The 13,746-nt window shown below is 38.6% G+C and overlaps 1 protein-coding gene across 3 annotated transcripts in view; it reads right to left on the reverse strand.

Moving 5' to 3' along the window:
• The window catches only part of LOC128645807 (signal transducer and activator of transcription 5B), a 981,630-nt gene that overhangs the window by 358,935 nt on the left and 608,949 nt on the right, over positions 1-13,746 (reverse strand). For all 3 annotated transcript variants that reach the window (XM_053699073.1, XM_053699081.1, XM_053699087.1), the window contains one exon: positions 11,081-11,237. In XM_053699073.1, the coding sequence (XP_053555048.1) occupies positions 11,081-11,237 (157 nt within the window). The remainder of the gene's footprint in view (positions 1-11,080; positions 11,238-13,746) is intronic.

Here is a 13,746-nt window from a genome sequence, read left to right on the forward strand (position 1 = left end):
TCCATTTGAATGGGAGTTGGAGTTAGAATTATAATGTCTATTTTTATAAGATGGTTTTGTATGATGATAACTGTTGTAAATGCATTGTCTATCTGTATGTTGGTAAGGGGATCTGAAATTTGATTCGTGGAACTGACTTTGTTGATATGAGGGTCTGTAATTTTGTTGTGTTATATGATCTGAATGTGGTCTCCAATCAGAATGCATATGATAAGAGCCATTTTGGGTTTTATTTCCTTTGAAATCGCTTTCCCTATAGTGTCCTTCTTTATAATATTCTTGATTCCTTCCCCTATATGAAGCTTGTTGGCTATGTCTTTTCCAATTATTGCCTCGATTGTAGTTGACTGTTTTCCAGTTTCCTTGTTGCTCTGTTTTATCTATACTATTCTGATTTTCTGTTTTCTCATTCTCCCTATGTGGTTCAACTTGCTTCGTTTCTATCTCTTTCCAATTTTCTCCATTTAATGTATTAAAATTCATGTTTCAAATCTGTGAGTTTCTGTACTAAAATACTCCTACTTTCCTTAAAACCCTGACTGTCTTTTTTGGTTTCTAGTCTTTGTTTGTATTCAATAATCTGTTTATTTATAGTGCTTAAAGAGTCTTTCCTGGATTTCTTCAGAATCCCTATGAGGCTACATGATGCTTCCTTTAATACTGTGTACCATTCCTTTTAATGTATAGGATTTAGGGAAAAGGTGAGTGCCTTTTCAAATTTTAGACCTCTAGGTATCAAATCTAAGTCTGTATATTTATCTAAAAATGTTAATTCCATTTTCTGTTTGATTTCCTTAACCATAAGTTTCTCTAGTTCATTAACTAGTTGATTAAGATCCATACTAGGTTGATTAATGTGCCCTTCCGTGATATTAGTGTTACTAACATAAGATTATCTCTGAATGAAAAAAGTTCAGAATCCATAATGTGAAAAAATAGTGTAAAATGTGTGAAGGATTATGTGCAATATTAAGTGAAAGTTAATTCTAAAAATATATCATTATAATTGTGGGTTAAACATTGGCACATATTGAATCAAGATCCATTAATAGGAGACGTTTTGTCACATAAACCAAAAATAATATTCAGAAAGGCCAGAAATTTTAAGCAGATATTGGCTCCTAGTGAGTTAAGAACTAATACAGGTCTAATTGATATGGACCTAAAAGGAAAACATTGAGTGGTTTCTATCCCTGCCGCACATGTAGAGCCTGTAGATACAGCACCAAAAGTAAAAGTATTGTTCTACCAAGAACTGAAGCCTTTTTTTTTATTAAAGATATAATTCGATGTTCTCAAAAAGGAGTTGTATATATAATAAAATGTTCATGTGATTTGTTCTATATTGGTGAAACTACTAGGATCCTGAGAGACAGAATCAGAGAACATCTCTGTAATATAGAAAAAGGCAATCTCGACACATATCTGTATAAACATTTCAGATAAGTACATAACAACAATATTAAACAATTCCAATATTGGGGTATATGTAAAGTAAAAGGTAATTGGAGAGGAGGCAATTTTGAAACCAAACTTTTAAGAAAAGAATCAGAAATGATATATAGATTTGATACCCTCTTCCCTAAAGGGTTAAATTCAGAACTTGACATGTCGCCTTTCTTGGAAATTTAGTCCAATTTATGATATTATCCCTCCTTATCTTTTATTCCCTTTCTGGAATAGAGTTGGCAGATTAATAACTAGTAGCATATATATATATGTTTCAGGCAGAAATTTTCTCCAAAGCTAGAGGTATTTTTTTAACACACTATTTTCATCAAAACACTACTAATGTTAAAAATGTCAGAATATATGTATAAAATGTATAAAGCGTTTAGTTGTAAGATTTAACTATCATCTTTGAACAGTTATTATTTTTATTTTTTATTTTGTGTCTTTTATTTTTTATTCTCTTATACCACCTTAAAAACTTTTGCTAGGAATTTTGTATACCACCTTAAGAGGCTTGACCATAAACCCTATAATTCTCAATGGACTTGAAAATTCCAATTACCACCTTAAGGAAATTCCACCTTAAAAATTCATTAATCCTTAATATTTCTCATCCAATGGAAAAGAAGCAGCAGGTTTTTAAATTCGACGTCCAGGTACAGCTGATATCTTGAGAAAGCCCAATACCCTGGGTGAAACGCGTTGAAGTGAAGCTGTTAACCTGCAAATATCTACATTTTTTTCATCACTAGGTACCTAGTATCCCGCGCATGACATCTGCGCTAAGAGCGGGGCTTTCATTACAACTATCTGATTTAATACACTGGCTTAAACACAGATCGAATCTGCTGACTCCATTACTGACCGGAACAGCCGTTATACTGGTGGAAGGAAGGTGAGTGAAACCACTCACATTACCCCCATGAGGCGAGTGTTTATCTCATTTTATGTCCGGAACTTTACAGAGCAGCCTCAAGTAAGGTATCATGTACAGCATGAATTTGTAAATTGAAGCCTAAAACTCACATAAACAGGATACATACTGTTATTCTGCCTTTGGTCATTGATGTGTTGTTCACCTGCGGAGCAGAAGTATATTCATATGATGAACTATTTGCAAGCATATATAACACATTATGTGATACATTGTATGTTCTGCTGAAGTGGCAATATAAGAATCGACATCTTTGGAAAAGAGTTTAAGGAGCTATTTATAACTCTAATCGTCGGGATTTACCATCCAGGGACATTTTTTAGTATTACAAATATATTTTAACTGCTATTTTTATTGACATTTTTTTTTACCTTTTTGGTCGATTTAAGGTGGTATACATTAATTATTTTTTCTTTTGATTTGCATTTCTTTTTTCATTTTTGACAATTATTTTTTCTTTTAATAATATTTTTTCATTTTTTCTTTTGATCAATATGTGTAAGGGAGACGTCCCACCTTTTTTAAGTATTGATTGAGATCTGCTATTAATAGATACAATGTATGATGAATGTTAAAATTATCTTATATAAATTGTTTTTTTACTATATGATATAGTGAATAAGTGTGTTTGTTATACTTGGCTACTAGCGCCATCCTCCATGTACACTAAATCCTATTTTGTTTGTACCCACTTTGAGGGAAGTGGTTAAGGAATGGCAAGAGTGTAACTTTAGGCTTAGCGCAGTTCTTAGTCTGTCTACATCCACAGTTTTTAGTGTAAGGCAGGTTAGGTTTTATTTTACAGGTAATTTTGTATTTATTTTAACTAGGTAGTTATTAAATAGTTAATACCTATTTACTAACTAGTCTACCCAGTTAAAATAAATACAAACTTACCTGTGAAATAAAAATAAAACCTAAGCTAGCTACAATATAACTATTAGTTATATTGTAGCTAGCTTAGGTTTTTTTTACAGGTATGTATTTATTTTTAAATAGGAATTATTTAGTTAATAATTGTAAGGTTTATTTAGATTTATTTTAATTATATTTAAGTTAGGGGGTGATAGGCTTAGGGTTACGTTAGGGTTAGATTTAGGGTTACGTTAGGGTTAGGATTAGGGGTTAATATATTTATGTAGAGAGTTATATGGGAGGTCAGAGGTTTAGGGATTAATAATTAATTTTAGTATATTTCATTGTGGGGGGCTTGTGGTTTAGTGGTGAATAGGTTTATTATAGCGGCGGTGGGGGCGGAGGGCAGATTAGGGGTAATCATTTTATTTTAGTGTTTGTGATGCGGGAGGGCGGCGGTTTAGAGGTTAATAGGTTTATTATAGTGGCGACGAGCGGCGGAATAGCGGTTAATATTTTTTCAGTGGTGGCGATATCCAGAGTGGCAGATTAAGGGTTAATAATTTTATTTTAGTGTTTGTGATGCGGGAGGGCATCGGTTTAGGGGTTAATAGGTAGTTTATGGGTGTTTAGTGTACTTTGTAGCAGTTTAGTTATGAGTTTTATGTTACAGTGTTGTAATGTAAAACTCATAACTACTGACTTTAGATGGCGGTATGGATCTTGTCCGTATAGGGTGTACCGCTCACTTTTTGGCCTCCCAGGCAAACTCGTAATACCGGCCCTATGGGAGTCCCACTGAAAAAATACTTTTTTAAAAGTGTGGTACTGACGTTGCGTGACGGCCAAAAAGGTGTGCGCTACAACTATACCTACAAGACTTGTAATGGCGGTGTTAGGGAAAAAGCAGCGTTATGAAGCATAACAATGCTTTTTCACTCATAACGCAAAACTCGTAATCTAGCTGTATGTGAAGAACACTTTTTATTACACTTACATACATTTACAAAACGTTATTAGCATTATTTCAGCCCCATTTTTCTAAAAATAAAAAGTTGTATGTCGAAGTTTACCATCACTTTGAGGCGTATATTAATTTTACTATTAAAGGGACACTGAACCCATTTTTTTTCTTTCAGGATTCAGATAGAGCATGCAATTTTAAGCAACTTTCTAATTTACTCCAATTATCAATTTTTCTTCATTCTCTTGTTATCTTTATTTAAAAAGTAGTTATGTGATGCATAGGAGCCGGCCCATTTTTAGTTGAGAACCTGGGTTATGCTTGCTTATTGGTGGGTAAATGTAAACCTCCAATAAGCAAGCACTATCCATGGTGCTGAATATAAAATGGGCTGGCTGCTAAGATTTACATTCCTGCTTTTAAAATAAAGATAGCAAGAGAATGAAGAAAAATTGATAATAGGAGTAAATTAGAAAGTTGCTTAAAATGTCATGCTCTATCTGAATCATGAAAGAAAAAATTTGGGTTCAGTGTCCCTTTAATGAAGTATAAACGATTTTGCCTCCAGCTGTTAATCACAGACATATGCAAGGATTCACAAGATGGTCCTTCTTTGTTTTTTAGCTCATCAGGGTTTTCTAAGTTACTCATTAATGATAGGAGTGTTTACTGAGTGAAGTTTTAACTGCTTTAGAGGTAGAGGAAACATCTTGCTACAGTTAAGCAATCAGCTAAGAGGATTGATAAATTCTTTAAGGCAGCTCCCAAACAAATTTCCTCTTTTCCTGTGCCTGACTCAGTTTCTCATCCATGAAATCTTAATATGTTATTCAGGGTTCTTCAAACTCCTCCTTTTGAGCTGATGCATGGTTCCGTGGGCTGTAGTGCCTAATCAGTAACGTACTTCCTGTTACTGTTTGTCCCCCTTATTATATGATATGGCGATCTTCACTTCTTGGGTATAGATTCCAACACATGATGACTTGTAGACTATCACAATCTGATGAAAGAAAACAAATTTTATGCTTACCTGATCAATTCATTTCTTTCATGATAATGATAGTCCACAAGCCCCACCCTTTCTATTTGTTCAGGTATCAGCAGCACTTATTCTGCACTTCTTTTTCACTGCTTTATCTTTCCTGCTCTTCTGTTTGCTTCGTCTTCTTGGCTATATGTATATCTGAGGATCATGAGAAGCTCTGCTGTTTTAGAGTGTCTTTTGCTGCCTACTAGTTGTCAGGAGGGGAATTCCCACACATTATGACTCATGGACTTACAATCATGAAAGAAATGAATGTATCCAGGTAAGCATACATTTTTGTTTTTAACCTAGGACCACTTAGTTACAGCATGGTGGAACCTATTACTTAAAAGAAACTAAAACTTTACAGATATTTCTTCAATATTTAAACAAATAATATAATTAACAAATAAATTCCTATATTCCTTTCAGGTTAATATTTGAAATTTAAATACATAATTATGGCAAGCAATTCTTTTAGTGTTTAGTGTCCCTTTAACAATCACATAGACCAAATCACTGTAGGTTGTCTTTATTGGCCATAAATAACTACCATATTGAATGGTATAGAAACCTATTGTATTCCAATCAGAATTAAAGGTAACAAATAATGATTTGGGAGTAGCAGACCATCTATTTAAAACTTTTAAACTATCATGATTTGTTACCTTTAATTCAGATTGGAATAAAATAGGTTTAAAGTTTTAAATAGGTAGTCTGCAACTCCCATCAATTTATAAAGAATCGTTTGGATTTTACCATTATTTCTTTCACCATGAGACACGCATAGAGCATTTAAAAGTTATATGATTAGTATTGTATAATTTTAAGGTATTATTGATGATCCAATGATTCAGGATCACTTCTCAAAGATCCTTTTACACTCATCACTACAAACCAGGGGTGCATTCATTTAAAAGGAAGCACCTGATTTATCTGGTTTTAAAAACATAAATTATGCTTACCTGATAATTTCATTAAGTTCTGTATGAGGAGAGTCCACGGCATTACTGTTGGGAAATACTGAACCTGGCCACCAGGAGGAGGCAAAGACACCCCAGCCAAAGGCTTAATTACTCCCACTACCTCGCTCATATACCAGTCATTCTGCCAAGGGAACAAGGAACAGTAGGATAAATATCAGGGTATAAATGGTGCCGCAAGAGAAAAACAAAATTTTGGCCCGCCCATCGGAGTATACGGGCGGGGTCCATGGACTCTCCTCATACAGAAGGAATTTAAATTCAGGTAAGCATAAATTATTTTTTCCTTCTTAATATGAGAAGAGTCCACGGCATCATTCTTTACTGTTGGGAAAACTATACCCAAGCTCTAGAGGACACTGAATGATAACGGGAGGGTTTAAAGAAAAGGTGGACCCTAATCTGAGGGCACCACAGCCTGCAAAACCTTTCTCCCAAAAGCTGCTTCAGCCAAAGCAAAAACTTAAAATTTGTAGAATTTTGAATTAGTATGTAAGGAGGACCATCCACCTTACAAATCTGATCCATAGATGCCTCGTTCTTAAAGGCCCAAGAGGAATCCACCGCTCTAGTGGAATGAGCCGTAATCCTCGGAGGAGGTCTAAATCCCGCTGACACGTAATCTAAGCGAATAACACTCCTCAACCAAAAAGATAAGGAAGTCGAAGAGGCCTTCAGACCCTTCCACTTCCCAGAGAAGATAACAAACAAGGAAGAAGTTTGTCTAAAATCCTTAGTAGCTTGAATATAAAACTTCAAAGCTCGAACAACATTTAGATTATGAAGTAAACGTTACTTTGAAGAAAAAGGATTAGGACACAAGGAAGGAACCACAATCTCCTGAATGATGTTACTATCAGACACCACCTTAGGAAGAAAACCCAAGCGGGTACATAGGACAGCCTTATCAGTGTTGAACAACAGATAAGGAGGCTCACATTGCAAAGAAGCTATTTCATAAACTCTGTGTGCCAATGCAATAGCCAATAGAAAAAGAACCTTCCAGGACAATAATTTAATGTCAACCGAATGCATAGGCTCACAAGGAGCCTGTTGCTAAAACTTAAGAACAAGATTCAAACTCCAAGGTGGAGCATTAGATCTAAACACAGGTCTGATCCTGATCAGAGCCTTAATGAAGGATTGCACGTCAGGGAGCTCTGCGAGCCTCTTGTGCAGTAAAACAAAAAGGGCCAAAATCTGTCCTCTCAGGGAACTGGCAGAAAGGCCCTTCTCCAGACCCTCCTGGAGAAAGGAAACAATGTAAAATAGATTGAACCTCCAAGGCACTGCTAATGCATCTATTAGCTCCGCCTGAGGATCCCATACCTGGGTAACTTGGAATTGAGCCGAGAAGCCATGAGATCTATCTCCGGCATCCCCCATCTGTTGCAAATCTCCGCAAACACCTTGGGATGGAGAGACCATTCCTCCGGATGAAAGGATTGTCTGCTGAGTAAATCCGTTTCACAGTTGTTCACACCCGGAATGTGAATCGCTGACAGCGAGCAGTTGTGGGCCTCCGCCCAATCAAGAATCCGAGATACTTCCCTCATTGCTAGGGAGCTCCTCGTTCCCCCCTGATGGTTGATGTAAACCACTGAGGTTATGTTGTCTGATTGGAATCTGATAAACTGGGACAAACCCAGAAGAGGCCAAGCCTTCAGAGCATTGAAGATCGCTCGAAGTTCCAAAATGTTGATCGGGAGGAGGAATTCCTCTTGAGTCCACAGACCCTGTGCTTTCCTGGCACCCCAAACAGCTTACCATCCTGATAGACGTCCGTAGTCACAATCTCCCAGGATGGTCTCAAGGAGGATGTCCCTTGGGACAGGTGATCTGGACAGAGCCACCAAGATAGCGATTCTCTCGACCAGTTGTACAGAGAAATCTGTTGAGACAGATCCGAATGATCGCCGTTCCACTGTCTCAGCATGCACAGCTGAAGTGGTGTGAGATGGAATCTGGCAAAAGGAATGATGTGCATGCTGGACACCATGAGACCAATCACCTCCATACACCGAGCCATAAGTCTGGAGGGCAACACAAGCGGAAGTTAGCTTGTAATGTCTCTGATCTGTAAGGAATATCCTCATGGATATGGAGTCTATTATAGTACCCAGGAATTCCACCCTGGTACTGGGAATAAGAGAACTCTTTTCTAAATTTATCTTCCATCCATGAAAAGAAGAAATAGAAGAGCGTTTGAATGGTCTTCTGCCAGACGACAGGATGGTGCTTGAACCAGAATATTGTCCAAGCATGGCACTACTGCTATCCCTCTGGTTCTGGCCACTGCAAACAGAGCCCCTAGAACCTGCATAAAATTCTTGGAGCCGTAGCTAGACCAAACAGAAGTTCAATGAACTGGAAGTGCTGGTCCAGGCACGCAAACCTTCAGGAACTTGAAGTGTTCCTTGTGTATTGGAACGTGAAGGTAAGCATCCTTCAGATCTATTGTGGTCATGAACTGTAGTTCCTGAACTAAGGGAAGGATGTACCTTATTGTTTCCATCTTGAACAAGGGGACAGCAAAGAATTTGTTTAACCACTTCATGCCAACTTTGACTCGGATCGCTTCTTGTTTTGCATTAATTTTTTTCCAGGACTGAGCCGGCTTCCATGTCCCCTTGGATTGCTAGGGCTTTGCAGAGGGTGCTGACGTTGGGATTTATCCGAATGAAAGGAATGAAAATTAGGACCTTGTCCCTTAGGTTTGTTTTTCTTATCCTGCGGTAAAAAGGCCCCTTTGCCTCCAGTAACCGTGGAGATAATTGAGTCCAGGCCTGGACATTATAGAATCTTTCCCTTAAATGGGAGGGAAAGAAGTCTTGACTTCAAAGTCATGTCCACAGACCAGGAATTCAGCCAGAGTGCCCTACGGGCTTGAACAGAAAAACCTGAAGCCTTAGCATTCAGGCGAATAATTTGCCGGTTGAAACATCTTTCTTAACAGAGTTTCCATTTTCTTATCCATGGGCTCTTTAAACAATGAACTATCGTCAAGCGTGATAGTAGTGCCTTTAACAAGCGTGAAGATAGCGCCATCCACCTTGGGGATGGTACCCCACAACTCTAATTGAGGGAACAATTTTCTAAAGGAAGAAGGGGAAAATGAAGAACCAATTTCCCATTCATTCTTCAAAATATTCACCATCTTTACGGGAACCGGGAAAGTCTGTGGTACAACCCTGTCCTCGTAGATCTGATCTAATCCAAAGGTTCCTCAGGCAATTTAGGCCCTGGAACCTTTAAAGTAGCCAACATTTCATTTAGCAGAAACCGTAAATGTTCAATCCTAAATCTAAAGTCTGGTTCCTCCGCAGCTGGAGGCTTAGAGGCAGCAGATTCAAACCCAGAAACAGCATCCTCTGAAGTATCAGAGGCGTCTTCATCATAAATCATCAAATATTCTTGTATCAGATAAATCCAATAAGCCAGTAGATGACCCCTGGGAAGGATAGCAATATTTCACCTTTCGCTTAGCAAGGCGAGGTAAAGCACTATTGGTCACAGACACTGCCGTTTGTTACTGCTCAGTAAAGTCTGGCGGTAAAAGGGCCCCTCCAGATGGAGGATTAGGAGTGCTATGTGTATTGGGAGATGACTGTAGGGTGCGCACCTCACGGGATGGAGACTCCTCAGAGGTGGACGGCTCAATGGTATCAAACATATTAACTTTCTTTGACATGATTACTTTATCAAGGCATGTGGAACATAATTGAGAAGGCGGGAATACCACGGCCTCCTCACAATATAGACAGGTATTAGACTTAAGTAAAGAGGGAGTACCCTGTAAGACATCAGAATCCTCCATAGCTTGTGCTTATAAAGCAGACTATTGAATAGTCAGAAAAAACGGCACCTTTATACCCCCAATGGCTGGGGCACTCATCACCTCCTATGACCCAGGTCGAACAGAGAAACAGCTTCTTCTCTGGTAAAACGCATGGTCAAGAAAAAGGAAATCCGGTGACCACACCCGGTCACGTGGACTGCCCCTGCTATAGGAAAAAAAACGCTCTGAGTCTTTCAGGCTGCGCAGCTTCCAAACATGAAAGTAAAACCTGTACGTTCTAACATCTGCCTGAGTCTCATCTCACACATGTCGCAGCATAAACATAATAAAATAAAATTATGTGATTATTCTCCCCTTCAATAATCCCCCTCCGGAGATATTAACCCTTGATTTCATACAGATAAAAGGAGACACTGCGACCCTGTCTTCCTGCCTTATCATATGTGTATAAAAAAATTAAACAATCTTACCGGAATCTATGCCGTGGAACAGAAACACAGCCTCAAGTTTGACAGTCTTGTAGCATCACTCCTGACATGGACTTGAGTGATGGAAGCAGGCAGTGAAACTCATCAACACTGCTTAGGAGCTGTTAACAGGAGTCTGGATGGATTCGCAGAAAGACTCTAAAATTTGTCAATGCTCTCACTGAGAGGCTGACAAGACTACTTAAAACTCCAGTCTTATTTCGAATGGTAGATAACCTCCATAAGGAACTACTCCGTATCTTATGACACTTCTCTGCCAACCTCCTGTGACGAAAAGCAAAGAATGACTGCATATGAGGGAAGTAGGGGGAGTATTTAAGCCTTTGGCTATGGTGTCTCTGCCTCCTCCTGGTGGCCAGGTTCAGTATTTACCAACCGTAAAGAATGATACCACGGATTCTCCTCATATTAAGAAGGAAATGTGCTGTTACTTATGAATTACAAACATGATTTATTTGCAAACTTTGTAGCTTTCATTTTCTAGCAAATTCAAAATCATGTGGACTTCATTATTTTGGGGAGAGTTTTTAAAATACACTCCACTAACTTATATCTTCTCTTTCACTTTATATAGTGCTCACCTTGAATTGGGTAGCATAATGCCCAAGCTTGATCTTCAGCAGGAAGCCGTCCTCCCCCACTTGATGTTCTGCCTTCTTTTGTAGCTCCTGCACCAGGCCCTCAAGAAGCTGTGTAGCTTTCATACTGTCCTGAGGGTTCTCTGGATCCACGGAATCCCTGTCAATTACACTGGCATGAAATTGTGTTCAATGGTAATATTGCTAATTTTTCCTATACACAACGTGAAAATATACAAATACACATGATAAACATTACTAGTGTCCAAAGCTAATTTTATATTCACAACTGCTCGGTTTTATGGAGACCAAGTCGTGAAATTTATCAAAACAACAGAAGCCACTGCCAGGAAAAAAATAAAAAAATAGGCAATTGACAACTATGTACTATTGTTTCAACAAACCACACATCTCAACAGTTTAGAAAAGATACAAAGAGAAGCTTTGTTACGAAAGTAACTATTAATTAGTGAAGATACCAAATAAGGATGTAATAAAGAAGATAGAAGCTTTGGGTTGTCATAAAATATGTGTTAACTATTTTGTGGTAACTTCCTTGTTTACATTATTATTTCTAAAATATTTTTTTTTTTTTAAAGGGACAGTGTACACCAGAATTTTTATTGTTTTAAAAGATAAATAATCCATTTATTACCCATTACTTACTTACTCTAGTTTTGCATAACCAACACTGTTATATTAATATACTTTTTACCTCTGTGATTACCTTGTATCTAAGCCTCTTCAAACTGCCCCCTTATTTCAGTTCTTTTGACAGACATTTTAGCCAATCAATGCTGGCTCCTAGGTAACTTCACGTGCGTGAGCTCAATGTTATCAACATGACACACATGAACTAATGCCCTCTAGCGGTGAAAAATAAAATGTATGCTTACCTGATACATTTCTTTCTTTCCGGACATGGAGAGTCCACAACGTCATTCCAATGACTAGTGGGATATTCACTCCTGGCCAGCAGGAGGAGGAAAGAGCACCCCAGCAAAGCTGTTAAGTGTCACTTCCCTTACCCATAACCCGCAGTCATTCAGCCAAAGGGAAATGGAAAATAAGATAACAAAAAGGTGTAGAGGTGCCTGAGGTTTAGTAAAAAAAATACTGTCTAATCTTAAGGGTGGGGTTGTGGACTCTCCATGTCCAGAAAGAAATAAATTTATCAGGAAAGCATATTTTTTTCCTTCCTAAGACATGGAGAGTCCACGACGTCCTTTCAATTACTAGTGGGAACCAATACCCAAGCTAGAGGACACGGAATAAACAGGGAGGGAGAACAAGACAGGTATACCTAAACAGAAGGCACCACCATTTGAAGAACCTTTCTCCCAAAAGAGGCCTCAGCCGAGGCAAAAGTATCAAATTTGGAAAAAGTATGCAGAGAGGACCATTTTGCCACCTTGCAAATCTGTTCCATAGAAGCTTCATTTTTGAAAGCACAAGAAGAGGAGACAGCTCTAGTGGAATGAACTGTAATTTTCTCAGGAGGCTGCTGTCCAGCAGTCTCATAAGCAACACCAATCATACTTCTCAACCAGAGGGAAAGAGAAGTAGAAGTAGCCTTCTGACCCTTACGCTTTCCAGAGAAACAAACAGGGCAGAAGACTGGCGCAAATCCTTAGTAGCCTGTAGGTAAAATTTGAGAGCACGCACAACATCCAAGTTATGAAAACAGAATTTATGCTTACATGATAAATTACTTTCTCCAACGGTGTGTCCGGTCCACGGCGTCATCCTTACTTGTGGGATATTCTCTTCCCCAACAGGAAATGGCAAAGAGTCCCAGCAAAGCTGGCCATATAGTCCCTCCTAGGCTCCGCCCACCCCAGTCATTCGACCGACGGACAGGAGGAAATATATATAGGAGAAACCATATGGTACCGTGGTGACTGTAGTTAGAGAAAATAATTCATCAGACCTGATTAAAAAACCAGGGCGGGCCGTGGACCGGACACACCGTTGGAGAAAGTAATTTATCAGGTAAGCATAAATTCTGTTTTCTCCAACATTGGCTTGTCCGGTCCACGGCGTCACCCTTACTTGTGGGAACCAATACCAAAGCTTTAGGACACGGATGAAGGGAGGGAGCAAATCAGGTTACCTAAACGGAAGGCACCACAGCTTGCAAAACCTTTCTCCCAAAAATAGCCTCCGAAGAAGCAAAAGTATCAAATTTGTAAAATTTGGCAAAAGTGTGCAGTGAAGACCAAGTCGCTGCCTTACATATCTGATCAACAGAAGCCTCGTTCTTGAAGGCCCATGTGGAAGCCACAGCCCTAGTGGAGTGAGCTGTGATTCTTTCAGGAGGCTGCCGTCCGGCAGTCTCATAAGCCAATCGGATGATGCTTTTAAGCCAAAAGGAAAGAGAGGTAGAAGTCGCTTTTTGACCTCTCCTTTTACCAGAATAAACAACAAACAAGGAAGATGTTTGTCTGAAATCTTTAGTAGCCTCTAAATAGAATTTTAGAGCACGGACTACGTCCAAATTGTGTAACAAACGTTCCTTCTTTGAAACTGGATTCGGACACAAAGAAGGTACAACTATCTCCTGGTTAATATTTTTGTTAGAAACAACTTTAGGAAGAAAACCAGGCTTAGTACGCAAAACCACCTTATCTGCATGGAACACCAGATAGGGCGGAGAACACTGCAGAGCA

This window comes from Bombina bombina, chromosome 1 (assembly GCF_027579735.1).
Source record: "Bombina bombina isolate aBomBom1 chromosome 1, aBomBom1.pri, whole genome shotgun sequence".
In the NCBI taxonomy this organism is placed as follows: domain Eukaryota; kingdom Metazoa; phylum Chordata; class Amphibia; order Anura; family Bombinatoridae; genus Bombina; species Bombina bombina.